Source organism: Alternaria infectoria (assembly GCF_024043175.1).
Source record: "Alternaria infectoria strain BMP 0036 chromosome Unknown scaffold_2, whole genome shotgun sequence".
Classification (NCBI taxonomy): domain Eukaryota; kingdom Fungi; phylum Ascomycota; class Dothideomycetes; order Pleosporales; family Pleosporaceae; genus Alternaria; species Alternaria infectoria.
This window is the reverse complement of record NW_026250691.1, coordinates 795,346-814,571: the sequence shown is the minus strand read 5'-3', so window position 1 is coordinate 814,571 and position 19,226 is coordinate 795,346. Positions and strand designations below refer to the sequence as shown.

Sequence of the window (19,226 nt, the reverse complement as noted above, 5' to 3'; positions counted from 1 at the left end):
CACTTCCGTGGATCATGTATCATATCGTGTATGATCTCCGTGTTCGTCCAGGATACTGCAAACACTACTAGTCGTGCTCTCGTGGCTGGCTAGCGTGGTGGAAGGGCTGCACTGAAATGCAACGTTTCAACTTCGGACTCGTCGCGGACCTAGCCCCGCTTACATGTCCATGGAGTCACCTCCGTTGGCGAAGTTGAAGTTTTGTTGTTGCTGCTGACCAGCGGCGCCGAAGCCGAACTGACCGTCCTGGTTGACCTGGGGTCCGGCCTCGCCCATGTTCTCCGCCTCACCCTCCTCGTCGGCGAAGTACTTCTCGATGATGTTGTAGGCCTTCATGTAGATCTCCTCGTTGGCGTTGTTCTGGCACTCGTGGATCTTCTCCATGCCGCCGACCTCCTCGATGAAGAGAGCGTAGCGGTTGATGGGCTCGCCGCCAGCACCACCCTCGCTGGCCTCCTTGTCCATCTCGCCGACCTTGAGAATGTTCTCAAGACCATCGAGGGCAACCTGGATGATCTTGTTGTCGGGGCAGGCGAGGAGATCGCAGAGGGGCTTGATGCAGCCGCTCTGGACGAGGTAGCGGATCTGCGCAGGCTTCTGCAGACCACCGCTGGTGGCGTTGGAGATGGCCCAGCAGGCCTCCTTGCGCGTCTTGAAGTCGCCGTTCTGGAGGAGGTGGATCAGAGGGGGGATGATGTTAGCATCGATGACGGCCTGGATCTGGGTCGAGTTGCCGGCGGTGATGTTGGAGATGGTCCAGCACGCCTCCTTGCGGATTCCGTCCTTGGTGGAGCTGAGGAGGGACAGCAGCGCGGGGAGCGAGCCGCAGTTGATGATGACCTGGGTCTGGACGTCGTCGCCAGTCACGATGTTGCCGACGGAGCGCAGGGCGGGGGTCTGGACGGAGGTCGAGGCGTGCATGAGCAGCTCCACGAGGCGGCGGGGGATGCCGGCCTCGATGACGGCCTGGATCTTGTCGTTGGAGCCATCGGAGAGGTACGAGATGGCCCAGCAGGCGTCGATGAGGACCTCGTCGTCGAGCGAGTATACGAGCTTGGCGAGCACGGGCAGGGCAGGCTGGATCTGCTGGACAATTAGTACTTGGAGTTAAGTGGGGCAGCGAGCAGAACTCACAGTTTGCCAGTCGGGCTGAGGGGTCTTGCCGCGGCAGAAGTTGCTCAGGGTCCAGGTGGCATTGCGCAGCATGCTGAGCTTGCGGCTGTCGCCCAGCAGGGCCAGCAGCGGGCGGAGAGCACCGGCCTGCAGGACAAAGTCGCGGCAGGCGGGGCTGTCACCGGCGATGTTGCCCAGGGCCCAGACGGCCTGCTCGCGCACGTCTGGCTCGTGGCTGCTGAGCAGCTCGACGAAGATGGGCACGGCGCCCGCCTCGATGACGACCTGTGTCTGTTGCGCCGAGCCCGACGCGATGTTGGTGAGGGCCCAGGCGGCCTCGAACTGCACCAGCGTGTGCGGGGAGCGCAGGAACTCGACGAAGCGGCTCACGACGCCGGTCTCGATAACGCGCTCGATCGGGGGGTTGCGCTCCTTGGACAGCAGCTTGCGGAACTTGGTCGTCGCCTGGATCTGCTCGTCGATCTGTTCCGAGAAGACGCCCTTTACCATCTGGGGGAGCTCCTCGTTGAGCTAAATCGCGTTATGTCAGCCTGCTACTCTCTCTCTCCCTGTGCTCGCTGAGGCACGGGATGGTGGGGTATACACGCACCTGGCTCTCGATGTTGCCGCCCTCATCGTCGCTGTCGGGGGCAGCGCCGAGCGAGGCGCCCGGCTGGTCCCGTCCAGCGATACCGCGGCGCTTTGCGAGGTTCTCCTCACGCTTCGCCCGGCGGATCTCGACCTGTTGCTCTTCACGGCGGCGGCGGAGTTCGTCTGGCTTGAAGGCGCTCTTCGCCTTGAACGTCGTGCGACGGTGCTCGGGGATGTACTTGTCGGCCATGCTAGCGACTCTGGTGGGCGTGCAGTGTGGGAGTCGGACAAGATTTGGGTGCGGCTGTTTGTTTGTAAAGGGGAGTAAACTTTCCTACCAGAGGGGTGATTTTGAAAGCGGAAGCGGCGAAGCGGGTATTGGCGCTAGTAGCTTGGCTCGAGCGCTCTACCCAAGCAACCACCACGACGCGTCGCGACTGTCGCAGTGATATGCCCCCGCCACCCTGCAGCTGTTTGTCACACCTGCACGCCCGTATTGCGAGACCACTACGACAGACAAAGGCCTAGTCTCAGCCACTTCGCCTCTCCTGCAATTGCTTCTCCTTTGACGGCCTTGCAGTCCACGCTAACCGCTTTCGGCCATCTCCAGCTGCAATGCCGCTGCAGCTGCCCAACGGCTTCACGGCTATCAAAGATGCCACCGAGGCGAAGTCCACGGTCAGTCTAATCGGCGTGCTGGTCAGTCTTGATCTTCCCAAAACAACGCGAAGACAGGACATGGCCCTAAACTTCACTATTCAAGATGACTTCACGTCTGGTGAGGTTGGAGGTGAATCAAGCATCACCTGCCGATTGTTCAGACCAACCGAAGACAAGTTTCCCAAGACCGTTGGCGATGTCGTCATACTCCGAAGGTGGCAGCTGCAAGAGTACCAGTTTCGCATGGACGCCATTGGTTCTAGGACCTGCCACATCGTCGTCTTCCCAAGCCACAGGATTCCCGTTCCGGGGCTGAGCGAGGCGTTTCAGGCCGGCAGTCAAAAGCTGCCTCACGAAAGGACTGGGGGCCCTCCCCCGACGATTTCAGAGCAGATGGCTGTCATACATCTAAAGCATGCATCCAAGGGCGCAGCACCACAAGTGAAGCAGCATGCGGCCATTAGTGCTTCCAAAGCCAAGACAGCAAGGAAGAAGTCTTTAATCAAGGATCTGCAACTTGATACCTTCTACGATGTTTGTGCACAGGTTGTCGACTTCTACTATACTCAGTTAGGTGACCGAGTCGACTTGAAAGTGACCGACTATACTCCGAATGAACAAATGCTCTACTACCCAGATCCAGACTCGGAAAAAGATTTCCCGGTCAGAGAAAGGCGCTGGAGTAGTCCATTTGGTCACATGGTCCTCAACATCACCGTGTATGGAGCAAATGCGGCTTGGATACAGGAAAACCTTGGCCAGGGTGACTTCGTCTTTGTAAGAAACATGCGAGCCAAGCTGGCTACCAATGGCAAGTTGGAGGGTGCTCTACATGAGGACAAAATGAACGATTCAAAAGTCGATATTATGCTCCTGAAGAGCGAGGGCGAGATCGAAGCAATTAACAAACGGCGGGAAGAGTACGAAAAGGAACGCGAGACCAAAACAGCTTTTCAGGCGTTGCAGAATGAACCGAAGCAGCATTCTGCCAAATCTGCAAAAGAGAAAAGAGAGGCCAAGAAACTGAAGGCGCGAGCAGACAAGGAGGCCGAACTGGAAGAGCTCCAGCGAGCAGAACGAGAATGGGAAAAAGGTCGTGGTGGCATTAACACAAACGGTAAGACTGCCCGGCCTCTTTCTTCTCCACACTGACTCTCCTCAGTCACCGCCGCTTTTCCCCACATGAAACTATCCACAATTTCCGAAATCATACACAACCCTCACCGGACGGTGACGACAACAGAAAAGTACACCACATTTGAACTTCCATTCATCAACTGCAGACATCGATCTCGCGTGCGGATAGTAGATGTTTATCCTCCTGAAATCAAGCTCTTCGCGCATAGTACAAGAGACAGGAAGTGGAACAAGCATCCCAAGCGCCAGAGCTCGAGTGGTGCCCATGCGAACGAGAAGTGGGAATGGGGATTCGTTCTCCTACTCGAAGATGCCAACGTTCCTCGCGATACAGTGGCCGAGAAACTGCGCGTGGTCGTCAACAACGAAGCTGCGCAGTTTCTGCTAAAGATGAACGCTGTTGAGTGAGCAAGCCTGTTCCTTCACGATTACTACCTTACTAATACTTTCGCAGTCTCACGAATCAGCCCAAGGTTCTCAAGAAACTCGAGGAGAAGCTCTTCATCTTGTGGGGTAACCTGATGGAGCTCAAGACCGAGTTGCGAGATCGAGGAAACGATCTGCCGCTACCGCCGGGAGACAACCGCTTACAGAACAAGCCCTTTGACGCTTGCATTGAAGAGTATGGCTGCGAGGTACCCCCAACAAAAGACCAGCATGAATTTGGCTATCAACGCATGTATAGGCTCGCGCAGACGGCGATTGTGGAATAAGCCCTTTCTTTACGACAGTCAGGTTGACCTGCATACCTTGTATGCCTCTCATTTTACTTGATACCCTCTGTGTAATTGTACTCAGTCTCTCTGTTAGCAAGGCGTAAGGGATGCGCAAGGATTGGATATCCACGTAGCGATTACAAAGGATGACCGAGACGGGAAACCTAGCAGGCGAGACACGTCCACTTTCCTCGGTCTTCCGCAACGTGCGATAATCGATATGGAAAGACGGAAAGCCTGACTTTCAAAATTTGGACCTGGCTTTCATCTGCGCTCTTTTCCGAATGTCGCTAAGATCATGGCTCACTGCAGATGCAGCCAGGGTATACATGGAATTGTACGTAACCGGCCAACGAACCAATCAGCCCCATCTTTCTCCACGTGTTAGAGCGTACAGTCGCTCCTACCCTTCAACAGATCGACCTTGTTGCGTGTGCTGATCTTGGAGGGCCTAGTATCGTATTCGTCAGATTGCGTGATCAAACGTGCTTGTAGCGAAAGGTCACTCATCAGTCACCGCGCCTTCATAGCGCCGAGCTCGGCCTCCTACTACTGCCTATTCGAATCCGCGACACAACTACATCCGTCTTGTATTCCACCAATTAATGTCAAATTTTAGGCTGTCATCGTTACAGTACTCACCAAGATCGATGCTGTGCAAGAGCTAGGAGTAGTACGCAGTGGAAGATACTTCGTGCAACATCTCGGTACCGGACATCTACATACAACAGATCCCCCAAATCGTGCCCACAAGTGCAATTTGCATTATGGCTCTGGAGGTCACTTCGATGATGATACAGACTCCTGGCGCCAACATCGCTGTCACAACTCCCTTGTCACCACACGAGGTTTCCATGAAGCTACCAGCGGTACTGCCCATTCTGGACGCCACGCAAATCCATGGCCTGCTCGACCCAACATCTATATCCACCGACTTCGATAAACTGCGTTTCGAGGCCGCGGCACATGAGCAACTCACACTTTGCAACGAGCAGTCCAACAAGACCGCCTTACGAGCTGAACAGCCACCCTCCACTCTCCTGATCTCCTCCCCGTACAACATCCCAGGCCATTACCTTGATCTTTCCTCTCCGCACCTGACCACCTCTTCCAGGCTGCTCGCACTAGCTCTTACAGTCTTGAAACCAGCAACACCCACATACACAACCGCCTCCTACACCCAGGCCCTGAACTTCGACTCTGTCCTGACCGCTCTGCGCGATCTGATCGCAAGGGAAAACTTCACCTGGAGAGAAACCAGTTTCTACGTTGTGGTCTTCCGCTCACAGCTCAAGGAAGGAATCGACGAGGAGTATCTGTATCGACTCGACGCAGAATCTCATCGGGAGGCGTGTGATAGTGGGGGGCTGTTGAAGTATTGGTTCGGAAAGGCAGATGGAGAGAGGAGAAATCTTGCTACTTGTACGTTGTTGTTCCCTTCTTCCCCATACCCAAAGTGAAGTGGTTTAGGATGGGCTCCGCTGACCATGGTGGTAGGCTTCTGGCACAGCAGGGAAGATGCGTACAAAGGAGGGCTGGGGCCGTGGCATAGAAAGGCGAGGGCTGCTGGACGCGAGCTGTATGAGAGTATCGTGTTCAGTACCTACAGGTTCACAGTGGCGGATGGAGCGGAGGAGTACAAGTTTGAGGAGTGGGTCAAGTGAGGTGGGGGTGGACATGGGCAAGATTTGCCATAACCTTAAGATACGCAAGAAGGAGAAGAAATGGTAGGACCTGAGAAGATGACGAAGGCAGTATCAATAGCAGGGAGGGAGTATATGATATGATAGAGAAAGTGTAGGTGGGTGTAGCTGGAAGAAATCATGCAGCGGTTGTGGAAAAGTACAGCGTTCAATTGCTCAAAATGATCTATACCATGCCCTACTGTACAGCGCATCGTCCGCATGCAAAGTTCGAATTACATAGAATAGTTCCGATCCATCTCGTTCGTGGAGAATAGTTGGCTTATGGTCGGATAATGCGGAGGCCGTCTTTCGGGGGTGATGCTGCGCGCTTGAAGGACTGTTCCTCTGTCAGTATTCGGTCTCTTATGCCAGTTCCAAGACTAATTGTATCTTACGTTGTCGCACTCTTCCCAGGCCCTTCCGGCACCGAAACCGAGACCGGTGAATGCGGGCCATGCGCGGCGCTTGAAGAGAAGTACGGAGAAGACGACGCCGAATGACAGGCCGAGGCCGGAGCGGATGAGCATTGAAGAGAGGCAGCGGTCCCACTGGGATCATGTTAGCATGACTGTCCGATGGCGTTCCAACATTCTTGTCTCGGCGTATGATCGAACGGAAGTTGGCAGTAGTCGCGTGAGGCGGGCCAAGACTGCCATTATTCGACTACCCCGCTTCTGGCATATCTTGACGCCTCTTTCAAGACGTGCAGATGTTTTTGCCATGCCTCAGAGGCCTCTTTCCCGGGGATTGTACCTTTTCGTTGAGGAGAGCTTCGCTCATGGGACGTGTGGTGCGCGAGATGGGAGCGACGGGCTGGGGGGTGTTGTCGGCCATGGCGGGAGTGTTTTCGAGTGCAATTGGGGGGTTCAAGGGCGCACTCGGTGTGCTGGGGGTGATGGGCAGCGGTTCGACGTGGTGTTGATGGGCGCTGGGCGGAGCTCCAAGCGGAACTTTGACGTCGCCGGCACTTGGCAGGGCAGGTACGACTAGGATGGCTGGTCCGTGCCCAAACTTTTTCCGCATACCAGGCCTTTGCGATCTGTTCCCGTTCTTGCATTCACAACGGGAACGAGGTGACAAGATGGCGCCGATTAAGCCGGTAAGAGCTCTCCATGATCATGAGCAAATCTAAAGCTGACATGATTGCAGGCCTCCAAGAACGACCCTGCGTCGACCCGACCGCGGCTGCAGGCCATCAACCAAGACTTCTCCGACCTCGACGAACAGATCCGCCAAGCTGCGCATATCATAGGCCTTCCCGAAGACTGGAGTACCATACCGGATCACGACACAAGGTCAGAAATCATACGACGACTCGTGCGCGCAAGAGCGGAATGGGTTCTGCGCTGGATCCTCGACAAGTTGAAAGACGAGACGGAAACCGGGCGGACAGCGCGAACAAATGCCAGCGCGTGGCAGCTTCTCGACTGGATGATACATGTCTTGCCCGTCTCAAGAAGCGCACCGCATCTACGCGATGCCGCCTTCCCCAGTATCTTGGAGAGAACCCTCGTTGAGAACTTCAACACAGACGCAGTCCTACAGTCGACGGCCACTTCAGAAGACGTTCACATGAAAGATGACTCCGAGTCGAGCGCGACCGTCCGCGAAGGAACCAAACCATCCAAGAAGCGCAAACGAGGAACCGCTGAGGCATCATCGGCAGCATCGACAGCAGCCGGCCCTGTAAACCTGGACCGTCTTTTCGGCGTGGTCAGGACTGTGGTCAACTCTATCGCTCGCTTAGCCGGAAGCGACCAGAGCGACGACACTACCCAGGCTGAGCTGATGAAGATGGTTTTGAGGACGGACAGCGCAGAAGCCTCGCGCATCCTAAGGTTCTGGCTTACTGCTGTCCGGATATTGTGCGCGACTCCTCCATCCACTTCCGAGGATACTTCTTTGGACGAATACCTGAACCTGTCGCTTGCGCTCGACATGTGGGACCTGCGGACCGCTGAGGTCAAAGACGAGACTGGGGCATCCGCCGAGGAGTTCAACACCGAGTGCCTTGTACCTATCTTGACATTGCTGGAACTTCTCAAAACGATGCGTAGCGATGGTACAACAAGAGGCTCTCAGAGAACCCTTGATCGCGCAATCGCAGCGCTCGACAAGCTTCTGGCGAGACACCTGCTCGCACCTTCAAGAGCAGCTTTCTTTGCAGATGTCAGTGTCGCTACAGGCTCTAACGATGTTGGTCCGAACGCCCGAGATACCACAGTCCTTGCAAGTAACCTGGAACCGCTCCGCGCAAAGCTCCTCCAGGCTGCGCAGATTGAAGATGGTGGCGACGCGCTACCCACAGAGCTCGCATCTCTTTTCAACACAGTCCTTCATGTGCTCGATCTAGCAATCCGCGCCTCTCCATCACGGACGCCCAGGAGCAGGGCGATGGAGAAGCCTTGGATACAAGCTGTCTTTTCAGCGCTTGCTGAGTGTGCTGGGTGCTCGCTAACAACACCTCCGAAGTTTATCACACGGCCGACGGCCGTTACTGCGCTTAGCGGTGCTATCCACGTTCTGCAAGCGCATGAAGTAAGCCTTTCTGCAGACCTTGTCAAAAAGATCTTCTGGTATCACTGTGGTGTGAAGTACCCCGAACGCCAGGAGAAGCAGGTGCATTGGTCCCTCATCGCATCTCTGATTCAGCTCGACTCATCGGTCTTTGTGGAGTCGAAGTTGGGAGCCAAAGTCACGCAAGAGCGTCAGACTGACCTTACTGAGTTCTTGTTCGAGAAGATAACGGCTTCAGAGTTGGAGGGCACAGGCTTTACCGACAAGCAGACAGCCATTGCCTCTAAAGAAAAGCGACATACTGCATCCAACAACGAGGCTGGTGCTCCTTTAGGTCGCGCTGAAATTCTGGAGAGGATCATCAACCCACTGATGCTGGCGTTTGTGCGCCACAGGAATCTACTCGGCTTCATCCGGAGATGGGATGAGCAGTTGGTCAAGAGCTACAGGCACGGCAAGCGCAATTCTCTCAAGGACGGACAGGAAATCATTTGGGAAGATCGCGCCCTGCACAATGCTCTAGCGGAGTCTCTCGAACCATCCTTGACCCAGAACCAGATAACAACACTGATTCAGGAGCATGCGGAGCGCCTGGCGCAGCTTGCTGTGGCAATCGAGACCTCCGCCGAAGAGAACGTCAAGGTTAGGAAACTCGCCGCTTACAAGAATGCAGCAAGCAGTGCTGTCCTGCTGCCGGCTCTTCTCCAATCAATCCAGTCCGAGAACACGATCGAAGCACTTAAATCTGAGCTTCATGCTTTGTTCCTCACATACAAGACATGGGTTCAGGAACTCAATTACAGCCGTTACACCAAGGCCCACCTCTCCTGGTTCACACTGTGCCAGCTACTAGAGAAGTTGTGGCCCATCGAGCTTCACGCATCATCCCCGCTGCAACATGAGCTACTCTACCCGCTGCTCGAACAAGCTCTGAAAGTCAAGTCAGCAGGGCGCCGAGACGCCGGCGAAGGCGCAGATGCATCTGCAAGAGCTGCTGCAACATTGTTCTGGCTTAACACTTGTGATCGTCTTCAGACCCTGTCCGGTTCGGAGGATATTATTCGCAGTGGTTTAGGCAAGGCGATCAGCTCACTGACTTCCGACCAGCTAGAACCCGACGCACAGCAGAAGATGATCCAAGTTTTCTGCGCATACTCTATCAGTCTCCTCGAGCACGCAGATAAGGATACATGCCGCCAATCTTTGCATGCCTTACTATCGAAGCTACCTCAATTCGATGGCGTTACCAGGGATCTCATCTGTCAATCACTTTCTCAGTCCATCCTCGAGCATGGAAACTCCGTCATACAAGACGCATACTGTGCAGCTCTTGTGGAGGCTCTCGGTCAGGGAGCCGGAAACAAGATGCCTGCTGTGGTCGGCGAAGCAATACTTCATATTCAACCTTCGGCTTTGTCCCGCGAGCAAAGACAAGCCATACTGGACCGCACGACCGAACTCCTCGACCTCGGACAGAGCGACACAGTAGTACCCTTAAGTGTCATGGCGCATCTTCAATATGTTCCAAATGCAAAAGCCAAAGTTTCTACCGACGCAGACGTCATATTCGACGTCGCGGAACAGCTGCATCGTCAAAATCTCGAAACAGATGCAGCATTGCAGCTACTGCGAGAGCTCGTCCAAAGAACCCTTGGCCATATCATTCCGAACCAGGCTCAAGCCCAAAACAAAGAATTCTTCATCGCCTACGCAGGACGGCTGCTATCCATCGCAAAAGCCACGAACAAGTGCTCGCTAGCGAGGCTCTCGATCCTGCGAGCTACGTCAATCGCCCAGAAGCAGAACTCATTGCTTCATATTGAGCGCTATGTCGACCTGCTCAAGCAATGTCTTGGTAGTGAGGATATTGCACTGCTTCAAGGCTCGTTGGACGCTTTCAATGAGTTGTCCATAGACGTTTTGAAAGAAGTGAAACAGCTTGGCCGCGTACAGACATGGCTCCGCACATGGCTCAAGGACGCCATTGACCTCGAGCAATATATCGATCCATCGGTCCTCATCCCGAGCGAGGTTGTTGACTACTTCGCACGAGTCTACACATTGATAGCCAAATATGAGCTCTACCCAGACGTCAAGTGGCTCATCAGCCTGGCGCTCACCGTCCTCAGAAGTAGCCCAGTTCGCATACAAGATAACGTGTATACAACACTGCGCAATACGCTCGGCCCGCTTGCCTTCCACGAGAAGCTAGACTTGGTTCCAACAATGACTGTTGATCAAAAACAGCCAAACCTTGCCGCGTCCTACCGCATCCTCGACGATCTTATCAAGACCGTGGACGACCAGCTGGAGTCCAACGCCGAGCTCAAGCAGAGGCAGCTTGCACTCCTACCTAGGATATGCGTTCTGCTTGCCGAGAGCCCCGACTATGATTCTTTCAACGCTCTGCTCGGCTGCATTGACACAATTCTGAATGATAAACTCTCGCTTGCTTCACAGCACAGTATCGAATGCGTCTTCAGCGTACTCGTAAAGCTCACATCCCGAAGCAGCCCCGTACTGTCATCTCAGTATGCTCCCGAGATCTTCTCAAGGCTTTGCCATACGAGTCGCCTCGCCCTACTCGTACACCGTGGCCGCCTAGGCGGACGCTTCCATCTCCTCTTACCGCTTCTGCAAGGCCTGCTGTTCTGCCTGTTCATTCCGAATGCTAGTCGCAGTGGCGCTCTACCTTCGTGGCTACGTACCGTCACAGCTACGGAGCCAGTGCGTCTCACACCCGCAAATGCAGCGCAATTCACGCGTCTTCTCTCGACTCTGTGCAACCCACCGCAATCTTCTATAACCAAGGCACACCAGCATCATCAGTCACGTAACTCCAAAGACCTCAACGACCCCATCAAGGCAGCCCGCGACAAGGCTAGCAAATTCCTGTACCCTCTCCTCGCATCGTTCTGCCGCTTCCAGCTCAACGGACGATTAGATCAGGAGGTGAGGGAGAAGTTGATGCCAGGCATCTGGGAAGTTATCGGCACGGCGAGCTTGCACAGGGATGGACTAGACGCTATGTTCGCTGGTCTAGGCAGGAGTGAGAGAGACATTTGGAAGGGGCTTTGGGAGCAGTGGGAGGGTGTACATGGGAGGAGGCAGATCGTTGGTCACGGAGAGTAAGGTAATATGTATTGTGAGAGGGCAGCAAGGATTGTTTGTGACTATTGCAAACGCTCCGCCTATTGTTCGTTACATCTAGTTCGCGATTTCGTCTCTCACATCCGTGCCAAGAAATCCACCTTCACCTCGCTCTCACTGCCGTGCTATTGTCGTCGCAGTATTCTGATCTCGCCATTGTTATCACAAAAACAATAGACCAGCATTGCAGTACGGCCCTGGGCCTCCTTATATCAAGCAGTTCTGGCCTTTCCTACTTTCTACCAGCAACCTCTACTCCCATCTCCTCTTACCAGTACCAATTCCAAGCCACTTCTTCATACAATCTTCAAATCTCTCCTCACAACAGCCATCATGACCTCTACCATCACCGAGCAAGCCATTTTCAAAATGGGAAGCGCTGGCGCTTCTCCTCCAATTCCCGGCATCTGCACCTGCAACACACCAAACACCTACCTCACACCCATAATTGGGTGCGTCAACCGCCGGTGCCGCCCCCGGTACTACCATCTCAGCTGTGTAGGGCTGGAAGATCGCCCTGCGCATTGGTCTTGTCCGTCCTGCGCGCCTCCCTCCAACAAGCGCAAGTCAGATGACTCTGACGACGACATGCCGCGCAAGAGGCGCAAGATGGCTGAGCTTGTGGCGTTTGCCGCCGACGTTCCCCTTGCGGTCGTCGAGCAGCTACTCGCTGAGGAGCCTGGCGCCGACAACGACGCAGAGAGTGAGGAGGTTGAGGAGGCTGGTGACGATGTAGTCGCCGGGCTTCCTGCTGTTGGTGCCAGCGGTGACACACCAATCCTGGTTGCCGACGACGAGGATGGTTCCGCCTCTGCTTCTGAGGAGGGTTTCGAGGATGGCGGCGACAATGAGCCGGAGCCGGAGTCAAGCCACTACTGTATCCGAGGATGTCGGCGTGAGACTGGTCGGATGGTGGGGTGTGATGGGGAGGATTGCGCGGGCGAGTGGTTCCACTTTGACTGCATCGGGATGACGTCGAAGACAGTTCCGGAGGGAGAGTGGTTTTGCGATGATTGTGCTGGGGAGTGAGAAGGGGTGTTATCTTGCATCACTGGAAAGTTACAAGTTGTTTTACGGGTTGTTATCATTAGCTAGTTATGTCTACAGCGCAAGCAGTCAAGACACCATCAGCCCGCACAGTCAAAATCCAATTCTCTTGTTAACGCCAGACTCCGCGCTAAGTCCAGCGAATTTCCAAAGCACAAGAAAGTCAGATGCACCCCTACTACTCACTCTAGTGGTCTGGGTAGATAGTATAGGTCTTCATAGGCACATCCGTAGGACCAGTGTACACGTAGTTCTCGTCAATCGTGATGGTGAGCATTGGCTCAGCCGTGACAGCAGGGCCCAGGCTGCGCTTGTCAGCGTAGGTAGGTGTCTCAGCGTCATCAACGGTGATGGTCGTGGTCTCTGCGGGTAGGGTGTTGGGGATAGTGGTAGTTACGGTCACTACGCCAGACGTGTTGATGATGGTCGTGGTCGTAGTGTCAACGTATGTAGGTTCTCCTTCCACAGTGACGGTGACGTATTCGGCAGGCGCAGTGTACGGCTCGGCGCGCTTGTCGTAGTAGGATGTGACGGTTGTGTAGATGACAGACTGGAACGGGGATGGCGTTGCGCCTGCGCTCTGGGACCTGGTCCGAGTAACAGTTGTAGTACCAGCATATGCAGTGGGGTTTGCCGAACGGGTAACAGTGACCGTACCAACGTGGGACGCAGGGTTTGCCGACCGAGTGACAGTGACAACACCAGCCGGGGTTCCAGCAGCCACAGACTTGGACTTTGCAGAACGAGTGTGTGTGACAGTAGTAGTCATGTTGATTGTTCGATCACCATTGTCAATAGTAGTGGCGATGTCTCTCCGTGAGATATCACTCCTTGAGACAAGCCTGGTGAAGGTCGTGTGCATGTGGTGGGTAGTGGTGACAGTCACGGTGACTTCCTTGACAGCGATCTTGTTGTATGCTGCGTACACTGATTAGTTTTGAGCTGGTACGTAGATGTATAGGAGAAGAACGTACCATTGGAGCTACGCATAGCCGTTTTGAAGGCCTCACCGTTGGCATCGGCGGGGCCAATGTGCTGACCGAAGTTTGTGCAAGAAGATGCGTCCTCCGGCAGGGAGTAGAGGGCACATTGGGCGACGGCAATGGGATTAGGGTTGGGGCAAGCAGGTCCGGGAATCTGGGACGGACTGCGCTGGATGTAGATGTTGACTACATAGAGGAAGATGATTAGCTTTGCTGTATGATAATATCATGCCAAAGGGTACAACTTACAGGAGTCGCAGCCTTCATGGTTGTTGCAGAGTTCGGCGCAAGCCTCCGGGTCGTATGAGTCCAGTTGAACGTACAGCATGTACCTGTTGGACGAGAAGGCACAGTTTGCGTTTTTCATGGTGGCAGTGTAGCCGGCAGGGATCGGGGCCGTCAAGGCCAACTCGTCGTACTTCTCGTCATCTGTGAAAGCTGAGAGAGCGTTGGAGGATGGCTCCGGGGCAGTGCTGTCACCGAGAGGCGCACAGAGAGGTTCGGAACGGGGGCCAGGTGTGGCAAAGATTTCGGATGCGGCAGAGGTGACGAAAGGGGGGACGACAGCGGCGAAGACCGCACCGAAGGAGAAGAAGAACATGGTGATGATGGAAGAGGACTTCATCATCTTGTATGTTGCTTGACCCTTAGGTCAGAATGAAGGATGAGAAAAAGATGTTAGAGAAGAAACTCTGAATCTTGAGGATGTAAAGATGTTGGTTGCTGCTATGTTAGAATGGGGAAGTCACCTTCTTATACTGACGGATGAGCTCTCACATCAAGCAGGAAGCATTGATGATATCGCATGAAGGGAACATAGTGCCACAGACTACGTCTTGATCATGATGAGATATATTCGATGTATTGAGCCCAGAATGAGGGTTTGCATTACATGGTGATACTTTACCCGCTCGATACATCCACTAAGATGCTTTGAAGCTCTGTTGTCGACCGCATTCTTCTCTCGACATGCGGAACTGGTGGTTCGTATGGTTTACCATTGTCATCGCGGGCGATGATCGACGCCCATAACGGGCTAGACCGGAGCATATGACATGGGTATACGGGCAAGAATGCGCAATTGAACCCTTTGACTCTGTTGAGAAGGGCCTCGCGAACTTATGAATGGCGCGGATGGTCGAATAACACACGATTATCGAAGGGCTGTATGAAGAAGGGTCGATGTGTGTTGAGGCGTACGCGTCCAGAGCCGCCGGCTGTCCGGCGTCGGAGAGCGCTAGCGTGCCGAATGGGCACCTGGGCAGGAGCCACCCTTCCACGTGAGGGACCCTTTCACACTCAGGCACGCTTTCTGAATCGTTATCCCATAGGTTTCCTTGCACTCCCTTAGCTCAAAGGGGCTGTGTACCCCGCTTCTCAACGAAACAACCTCAGCTCAGCTCGGCTCAGCTCACTTGGTGTAAGGCCGCGACCAACTGCATCCACAATCATCGCTCCTACATCACTCTCGCCTGCCTTGTAGCTGTGATGGTCACCATGATGCCTGCGCTAAATCTACCTCCCGAATCCAAGGTTCCGCCACGTCTAGGCTCTGATCCCTTGCCGCAAGATGGACAATTCCGCGTCCCTACTTTGCGACCATGGGACCGCGGGTCTCACCACCCCACCTACACCATGGACCTTGCCATCCGATCCATGAACATCACTACCCTAGCCGATCTTCATGGTCTGACTGTCATCCCGCAAATATACCAAATGCTCTTCTATCGTACTCGCGAATTTGCCGCGACCGTGCACAAGCTGGTGGACGTCGCGCCAGCATCGTGGGCAGAGGCGGCATGTTTACTGGTGGATTGGGGTGTTAATGTTCTGCGACACAACGACGTTGGACTGGAGCGGTTCCTACACAGTCAACGCGAGAGTCTGTATTGGATTCTGGATGATGCGCTGTTGACGATTTGTGTGGATCAGTGGGATCCACCATCCTCGCATTCTACCCAACCGCGCACATCTGCATCATCAACCCCCAAACTCATTGCTTGGGACAAAGCTACGGCACCGGTAACGCTAGCGTTGTCAAGGGCTAGTGATCTACTCCCCATATGGGCCGCGCAAGATCTGCAAGATTGGGAGAGGTGGGGATTTGCCCGCTCGTACACTGTGGCTCAGCACATGACCGCTGGCTGGTTCCGTCGATCCACAAAGTTCCTGCACGAAAGCAGCAGGATATACGAGATTTGGAGGACTATGAGGCGATGGGGCGGTGGCCAGCTTCCTACTGAGCTGGCGACTGTCATTATGGAAGATATAGCAAAGTCTGAGAAGCTTCCGATGGGTGACCTGCGGTTGCATTATTTCCCCAAGGGCAAGTCGAGAGCGCAGCTGATATAAGCGAGTGTTACGTTTGTTCTACCTAGAGCGTGTTCTACATCGGTGCGCCTCCTTCCAGTCCTCCATCCTCGGTACCTTGGGCATTTGCTGAAGCCAAGATAGCCAGCACATCCTCCTTCTCGCCCATACCTTCCATCGCTCCGAACACGTCGGTCATGGTGCGCTCCGCTACTTTCTCAATTTCCTTTTGCTCCGTAACACCTACTTCGTTCAGCGTACTCGGCAACCCAAGGCTTCTCACAAAGTTGGCCACCGCATCCGCAAGGCTTGGCTCGTCGCTTTCAAGGACCTTGTTCCAGATTCCCAGCACGCGTTGCTGTACCTCTCTCTGCTTCTCCGACTTCGAGGCATTGTACCGTAGAACAGGGGCGAGCATGACACAAGACGTGACGCCGTGCATAACGCCGCATACACTTCCCAGCTGATGTCCAATGGCGTGCGAAAGCCCCATCGGAACGCTCCACAGTATGAGACCCATCATCGCGTTCCTAGAACCTATCTGGCAATTTCCGATTCCATCGAGCAGCTCGGATCGGTTGCTGTCGCTTTCGCCGTTTTTGTAGTTTCTCAGCCCTTTCAATAGGATTGCAAGCGCATCTTCCATATGGTGAAAAACCTCTCGGGTGCACTTAGCGTTGAGCATCTGTTGATGACACAGTGTCAATACAGTCTCTACCTTGCGAAACTCCGAGGGCAGTACATACCGTTTCGACGCAATGATCTATCGCGCGCATCCCGCTCGATAGCCACAACTTCCGAGGCGATGTGGACGCTACTTCAGGATCCAGGAGGATGAGGTCTGGTGCTGCATGCTCACTTGCGAAATGCTGCTTCTTTTTTGTTTTGGGGTTCGTTGCAGATGAATTGTTGTTCCATTCGCTTGCGGATAGACTCGTCGGTACGAGGATGAGTTTTGTCGTTGGGTCCTTCAGATCAACTGCACTTCCCTTCTCTTGGTCTACCAAGGATTCCATGGCCTCTACCGTGAGGTTATCTGGAGCGAGATTCGCGTGCGTCAAGCGAGCGATCTTGCTTGCATCCGAGTAGCTGCTACTTCCTATACTGATCAGACAATCCGCGTTCTTTTCGTGGAATAGTCTCGCGATCTCCAGTACGTCTTCGTATGGAGAGTGAGCGCCGACCCCTGACTTTGTCCCTACAACAAACGATCCCAGTTTTTCCTTCAGCTTCTCGACAATATCCGTGTTCTCGTGAAGCGCCTTCGAGTGCACTATGAGGATGCGCTGGCAGCTCCACGTACCAATCGCGTCGACAATATCGTCTAAGTAGTTGGAGTTGAGTATGGCATTGTGACCCTTCCGAGCGGGGACTGGAAGTTGCTGAATCGTTCGCCTTTTGCAACAATAATCGCTGTAGTCGGACATGTTGTTAAAAATGATGAGAACGCCGTTTCTTCTGTTGTATCAAGCAGTCCAAGCAGTGAATAGGTGTTGTTCGAGCTGAAAGCCTTTGAGGCGTCGCATGTTGTTCCCTGACGAGCGTCTTACCTCATACCTGCTCAACCCCGCCGTCATAATGTGCAACCCCACTTGTTACTACGATGCTCACGCAGCATGTATACTGCATTGGATGAAGATTGCGTGCTTCAATGCCTCTACCTTTCTGGATTGGTCGGTGGCCTTCAATCGAGATCCAATGCTTGCTGGGCCTGCGGCGGATTGCTCCGCCAATGGTGCCCAGGTGGACTGATCTTCCGGTACGAAGAGACTCGCTTTCAGGAATCCTTGGCAGAGCAAATGAGATACACCTTCCAGCTGTACACGGGGCGAAACAGCGAATACTCATGATACTTGGAGTTGCCCGTACTCGCAGGACCCCATTGTGGTGGTCATAGCTCCACCCGGCGATGAAGGCTCGCGACAGGGGGCAGTGCCGCTGTTGGAATCGCAAATCCTCCTGTGGAAGGGCGTATCGGATCGCATCGGTATCTTCGAGACCAAGAAAGTTGCGAGCGGCATAACTTTGATAGATGCTCTGACAGAGGTCTCCACAGAGCGTTGGCGATGATGTCCTGGTGGGGGATCAGAGGTGTCGAGGAGGGAAGCCGCGACCGCGACACGCTAAGGCGCGGTGGGTTTTACGCGCATCGGTTGCAACGCCACGTCGGTCTTGACACTGAACAATCTTTATATCCTTCTTCCAATGATCCTCGGATCTTGCATCATCAGCGCGAGATGTACATGTCGAACCGGGCTCCGCGGATCGGGCTCGTACAGCTCGCGCGATTTGAAATCCCTCCAATCGTCGCAAGTGTGCGCATCGGAAATCACATCACGCTCTGCTTTTCTGGCTACACCAACCTCTTATCAGCCTACAGCATTGGGTATTGAGTTATGCTTGAATAGAAAAAATCGAGCATCTCATGTTGGCCGCTGCTATAAGGCTTCTAGAAGGCACCAATGAGGCGAAGAGTCCTTTTGAGCAGGTTATGATGTACACACATCTGTACTACGACTATAAGATGTTTCTGACCCCTCGCGTCGCCAAACAGGCAGCCTAGAACACAAAGCTCATCAAGCTTGGCTCACGAGCTCCGGGGTCTTTGTGCGTCTGAGATGGTTGCTCATTGCAGCTGACAATCGTGCTCCCAGAGGGCCGCATTCCCAACGAACTCCACGATCATCTCTATTCATCACTAACTTTCGTAACCAGTTTCGGATTGCTTGCAGTATACTTAGTCTGAAGTATTGCTGCGTTCTGCTCCTAGAATGATGAGGTTACAGGTTATCGTTAATGAATCTCCAGGAAGGCGCGATCGCGTTATTTCAGAAGTGTCGTGTCCAATCAGCCGGATACCATCGAACAAGCCACCGACAGCTTGTATTTCTCCTCAAAACACGGTGTACACTCGAAGTAAGGTACCCGTCGCGTCCCTTCTTCATGCTGAGTCGCAAGCCATACGCCCCTGACATGCTGCTGCGACACGGCCAACAAACCAAGGAAGCAGGCACACCTCATCTCGCCAAAACGTCTAATTGCCCTTTCTTCTACATCTACGCGTCACCTCAATTCTAGCCACCGCGGAGTAACAGTATTGAATCCTAGCGCGCGGCGTTGTCATATTTCGCTTAGCACCCCGCATCCATCGAGTCTTGACATCACGCTCGACGACCCGCCATCTCGGACCAAGACGACCATCTTTGCCAGCCTCTCCACATGCTGATGTCGGGCACGGTCCTGCAATGCACCCCAGACAGCGCTAATGCGGACCGGGCGGATATCCGAACGTTTGCTGGCCTGTAAAAGGCTTGTTT

The 19,226-nt window shown here is 54.1% G+C and overlaps 9 protein-coding genes across 9 annotated transcripts; 5 read left to right on the top strand and 4 right to left on the bottom strand.

Annotated features, from left to right (window-relative positions):
* Nucleotides 1-159: 159 nt before the first annotated feature.
* On the bottom strand, nucleotides 160-1,954 carry J4E92_001719 (uncharacterized protein; the record flags this gene model as incomplete). Its single annotated transcript, XM_051493130.1, has 3 exons — nucleotides 160-1,083; nucleotides 1,135-1,644; nucleotides 1,724-1,954. 3 exons carry the CDS (start codon nucleotides 1,952-1,954, stop codon nucleotides 160-162), a joined length of 1,665 nt encoding a protein of 554 aa, XP_051356361.1.
* Nucleotides 1,955-2,319: 365 nt separating this feature from the next.
* Nucleotides 2,320-4,214, top strand: J4E92_001718 (uncharacterized protein; the record flags this gene model as incomplete). Its single annotated transcript, XM_051493129.1, has 3 exons — nucleotides 2,320-3,481; nucleotides 3,527-3,905; nucleotides 3,956-4,214. 3 exons carry the CDS (start codon nucleotides 2,320-2,322, stop codon nucleotides 4,212-4,214), a joined length of 1,800 nt encoding a protein of 599 aa, XP_051356360.1.
* Nucleotides 4,215-4,984: 770 nt separating this feature from the next.
* Nucleotides 4,985-5,881, top strand: J4E92_001717 (uncharacterized protein; the record flags this gene model as incomplete). The annotated part of the gene is made up of 2 exons (XM_051493128.1): nucleotides 4,985-5,639; nucleotides 5,715-5,881. 2 exons carry the CDS (start codon nucleotides 4,985-4,987, stop codon nucleotides 5,879-5,881), a joined length of 822 nt encoding a protein of 273 aa, XP_051356359.1.
* A 301-nt stretch (nucleotides 5,882-6,182) lies between these two features.
* On the bottom strand, nucleotides 6,183-6,736 carry MIC10 (Mitochondrial inner membrane organizing system component; the record flags this gene model as incomplete). Its single annotated transcript, XM_051493127.1, has 3 exons — nucleotides 6,183-6,239; nucleotides 6,298-6,450; nucleotides 6,656-6,736. The coding sequence occupies 3 exons, from the start codon at nucleotides 6,734-6,736 to the stop codon at nucleotides 6,183-6,185; spliced, it is 291 nt and encodes a 96-aa protein (XP_051356358.1).
* Nucleotides 6,737-6,983: 247 nt separating this feature from the next.
* On the top strand, nucleotides 6,984-11,551 carry J4E92_001715 (uncharacterized protein; the record flags this gene model as incomplete). The annotated part of the gene is made up of 2 exons (XM_051493126.1): nucleotides 6,984-7,001; nucleotides 7,052-11,551. 2 exons carry the CDS (start codon nucleotides 6,984-6,986, stop codon nucleotides 11,549-11,551), a joined length of 4,518 nt encoding a protein of 1,505 aa, XP_051356357.1.
* A 351-nt stretch (nucleotides 11,552-11,902) lies between these two features.
* Nucleotides 11,903-12,598, top strand: J4E92_001714 (uncharacterized protein; the record flags this gene model as incomplete). The annotated part of the gene is made up of 2 exons (XM_051493125.1): nucleotides 11,903-12,021; nucleotides 12,064-12,598. The coding sequence occupies 2 exons, from the start codon at nucleotides 11,903-11,905 to the stop codon at nucleotides 12,596-12,598; spliced, it is 654 nt and encodes a 217-aa protein (XP_051356356.1).
* Nucleotides 12,599-12,803: 205 nt separating this feature from the next.
* Nucleotides 12,804-14,200, bottom strand: J4E92_001713 (uncharacterized protein; the record flags this gene model as incomplete). The annotated part of the gene is made up of 3 exons (XM_051493124.1): nucleotides 12,804-13,534; nucleotides 13,591-13,785; nucleotides 13,849-14,200. The coding sequence occupies 3 exons, from the start codon at nucleotides 14,198-14,200 to the stop codon at nucleotides 12,804-12,806; spliced, it is 1,278 nt and encodes a 425-aa protein (XP_051356355.1).
* A 1,034-nt stretch (nucleotides 14,201-15,234) lies between these two features.
* Nucleotides 15,235-15,951, top strand: J4E92_001712 (uncharacterized protein; the record flags this gene model as incomplete). Its single annotated transcript, XM_051493123.1, has 1 exon — nucleotides 15,235-15,951. One exon carries the CDS (start codon nucleotides 15,235-15,237, stop codon nucleotides 15,949-15,951), a length of 717 nt encoding a protein of 238 aa, XP_051356354.1.
* A 34-nt stretch (nucleotides 15,952-15,985) lies between these two features.
* Nucleotides 15,986-17,336, bottom strand: J4E92_001711 (uncharacterized protein; the record flags this gene model as incomplete). Its single annotated transcript, XM_051493122.1, has 2 exons — nucleotides 15,986-16,594; nucleotides 16,656-17,336. The coding sequence occupies 2 exons, from the start codon at nucleotides 17,334-17,336 to the stop codon at nucleotides 15,986-15,988; spliced, it is 1,290 nt and encodes a 429-aa protein (XP_051356353.1).
* Nucleotides 17,337-19,226: the final 1,890 nt, after the last annotated feature.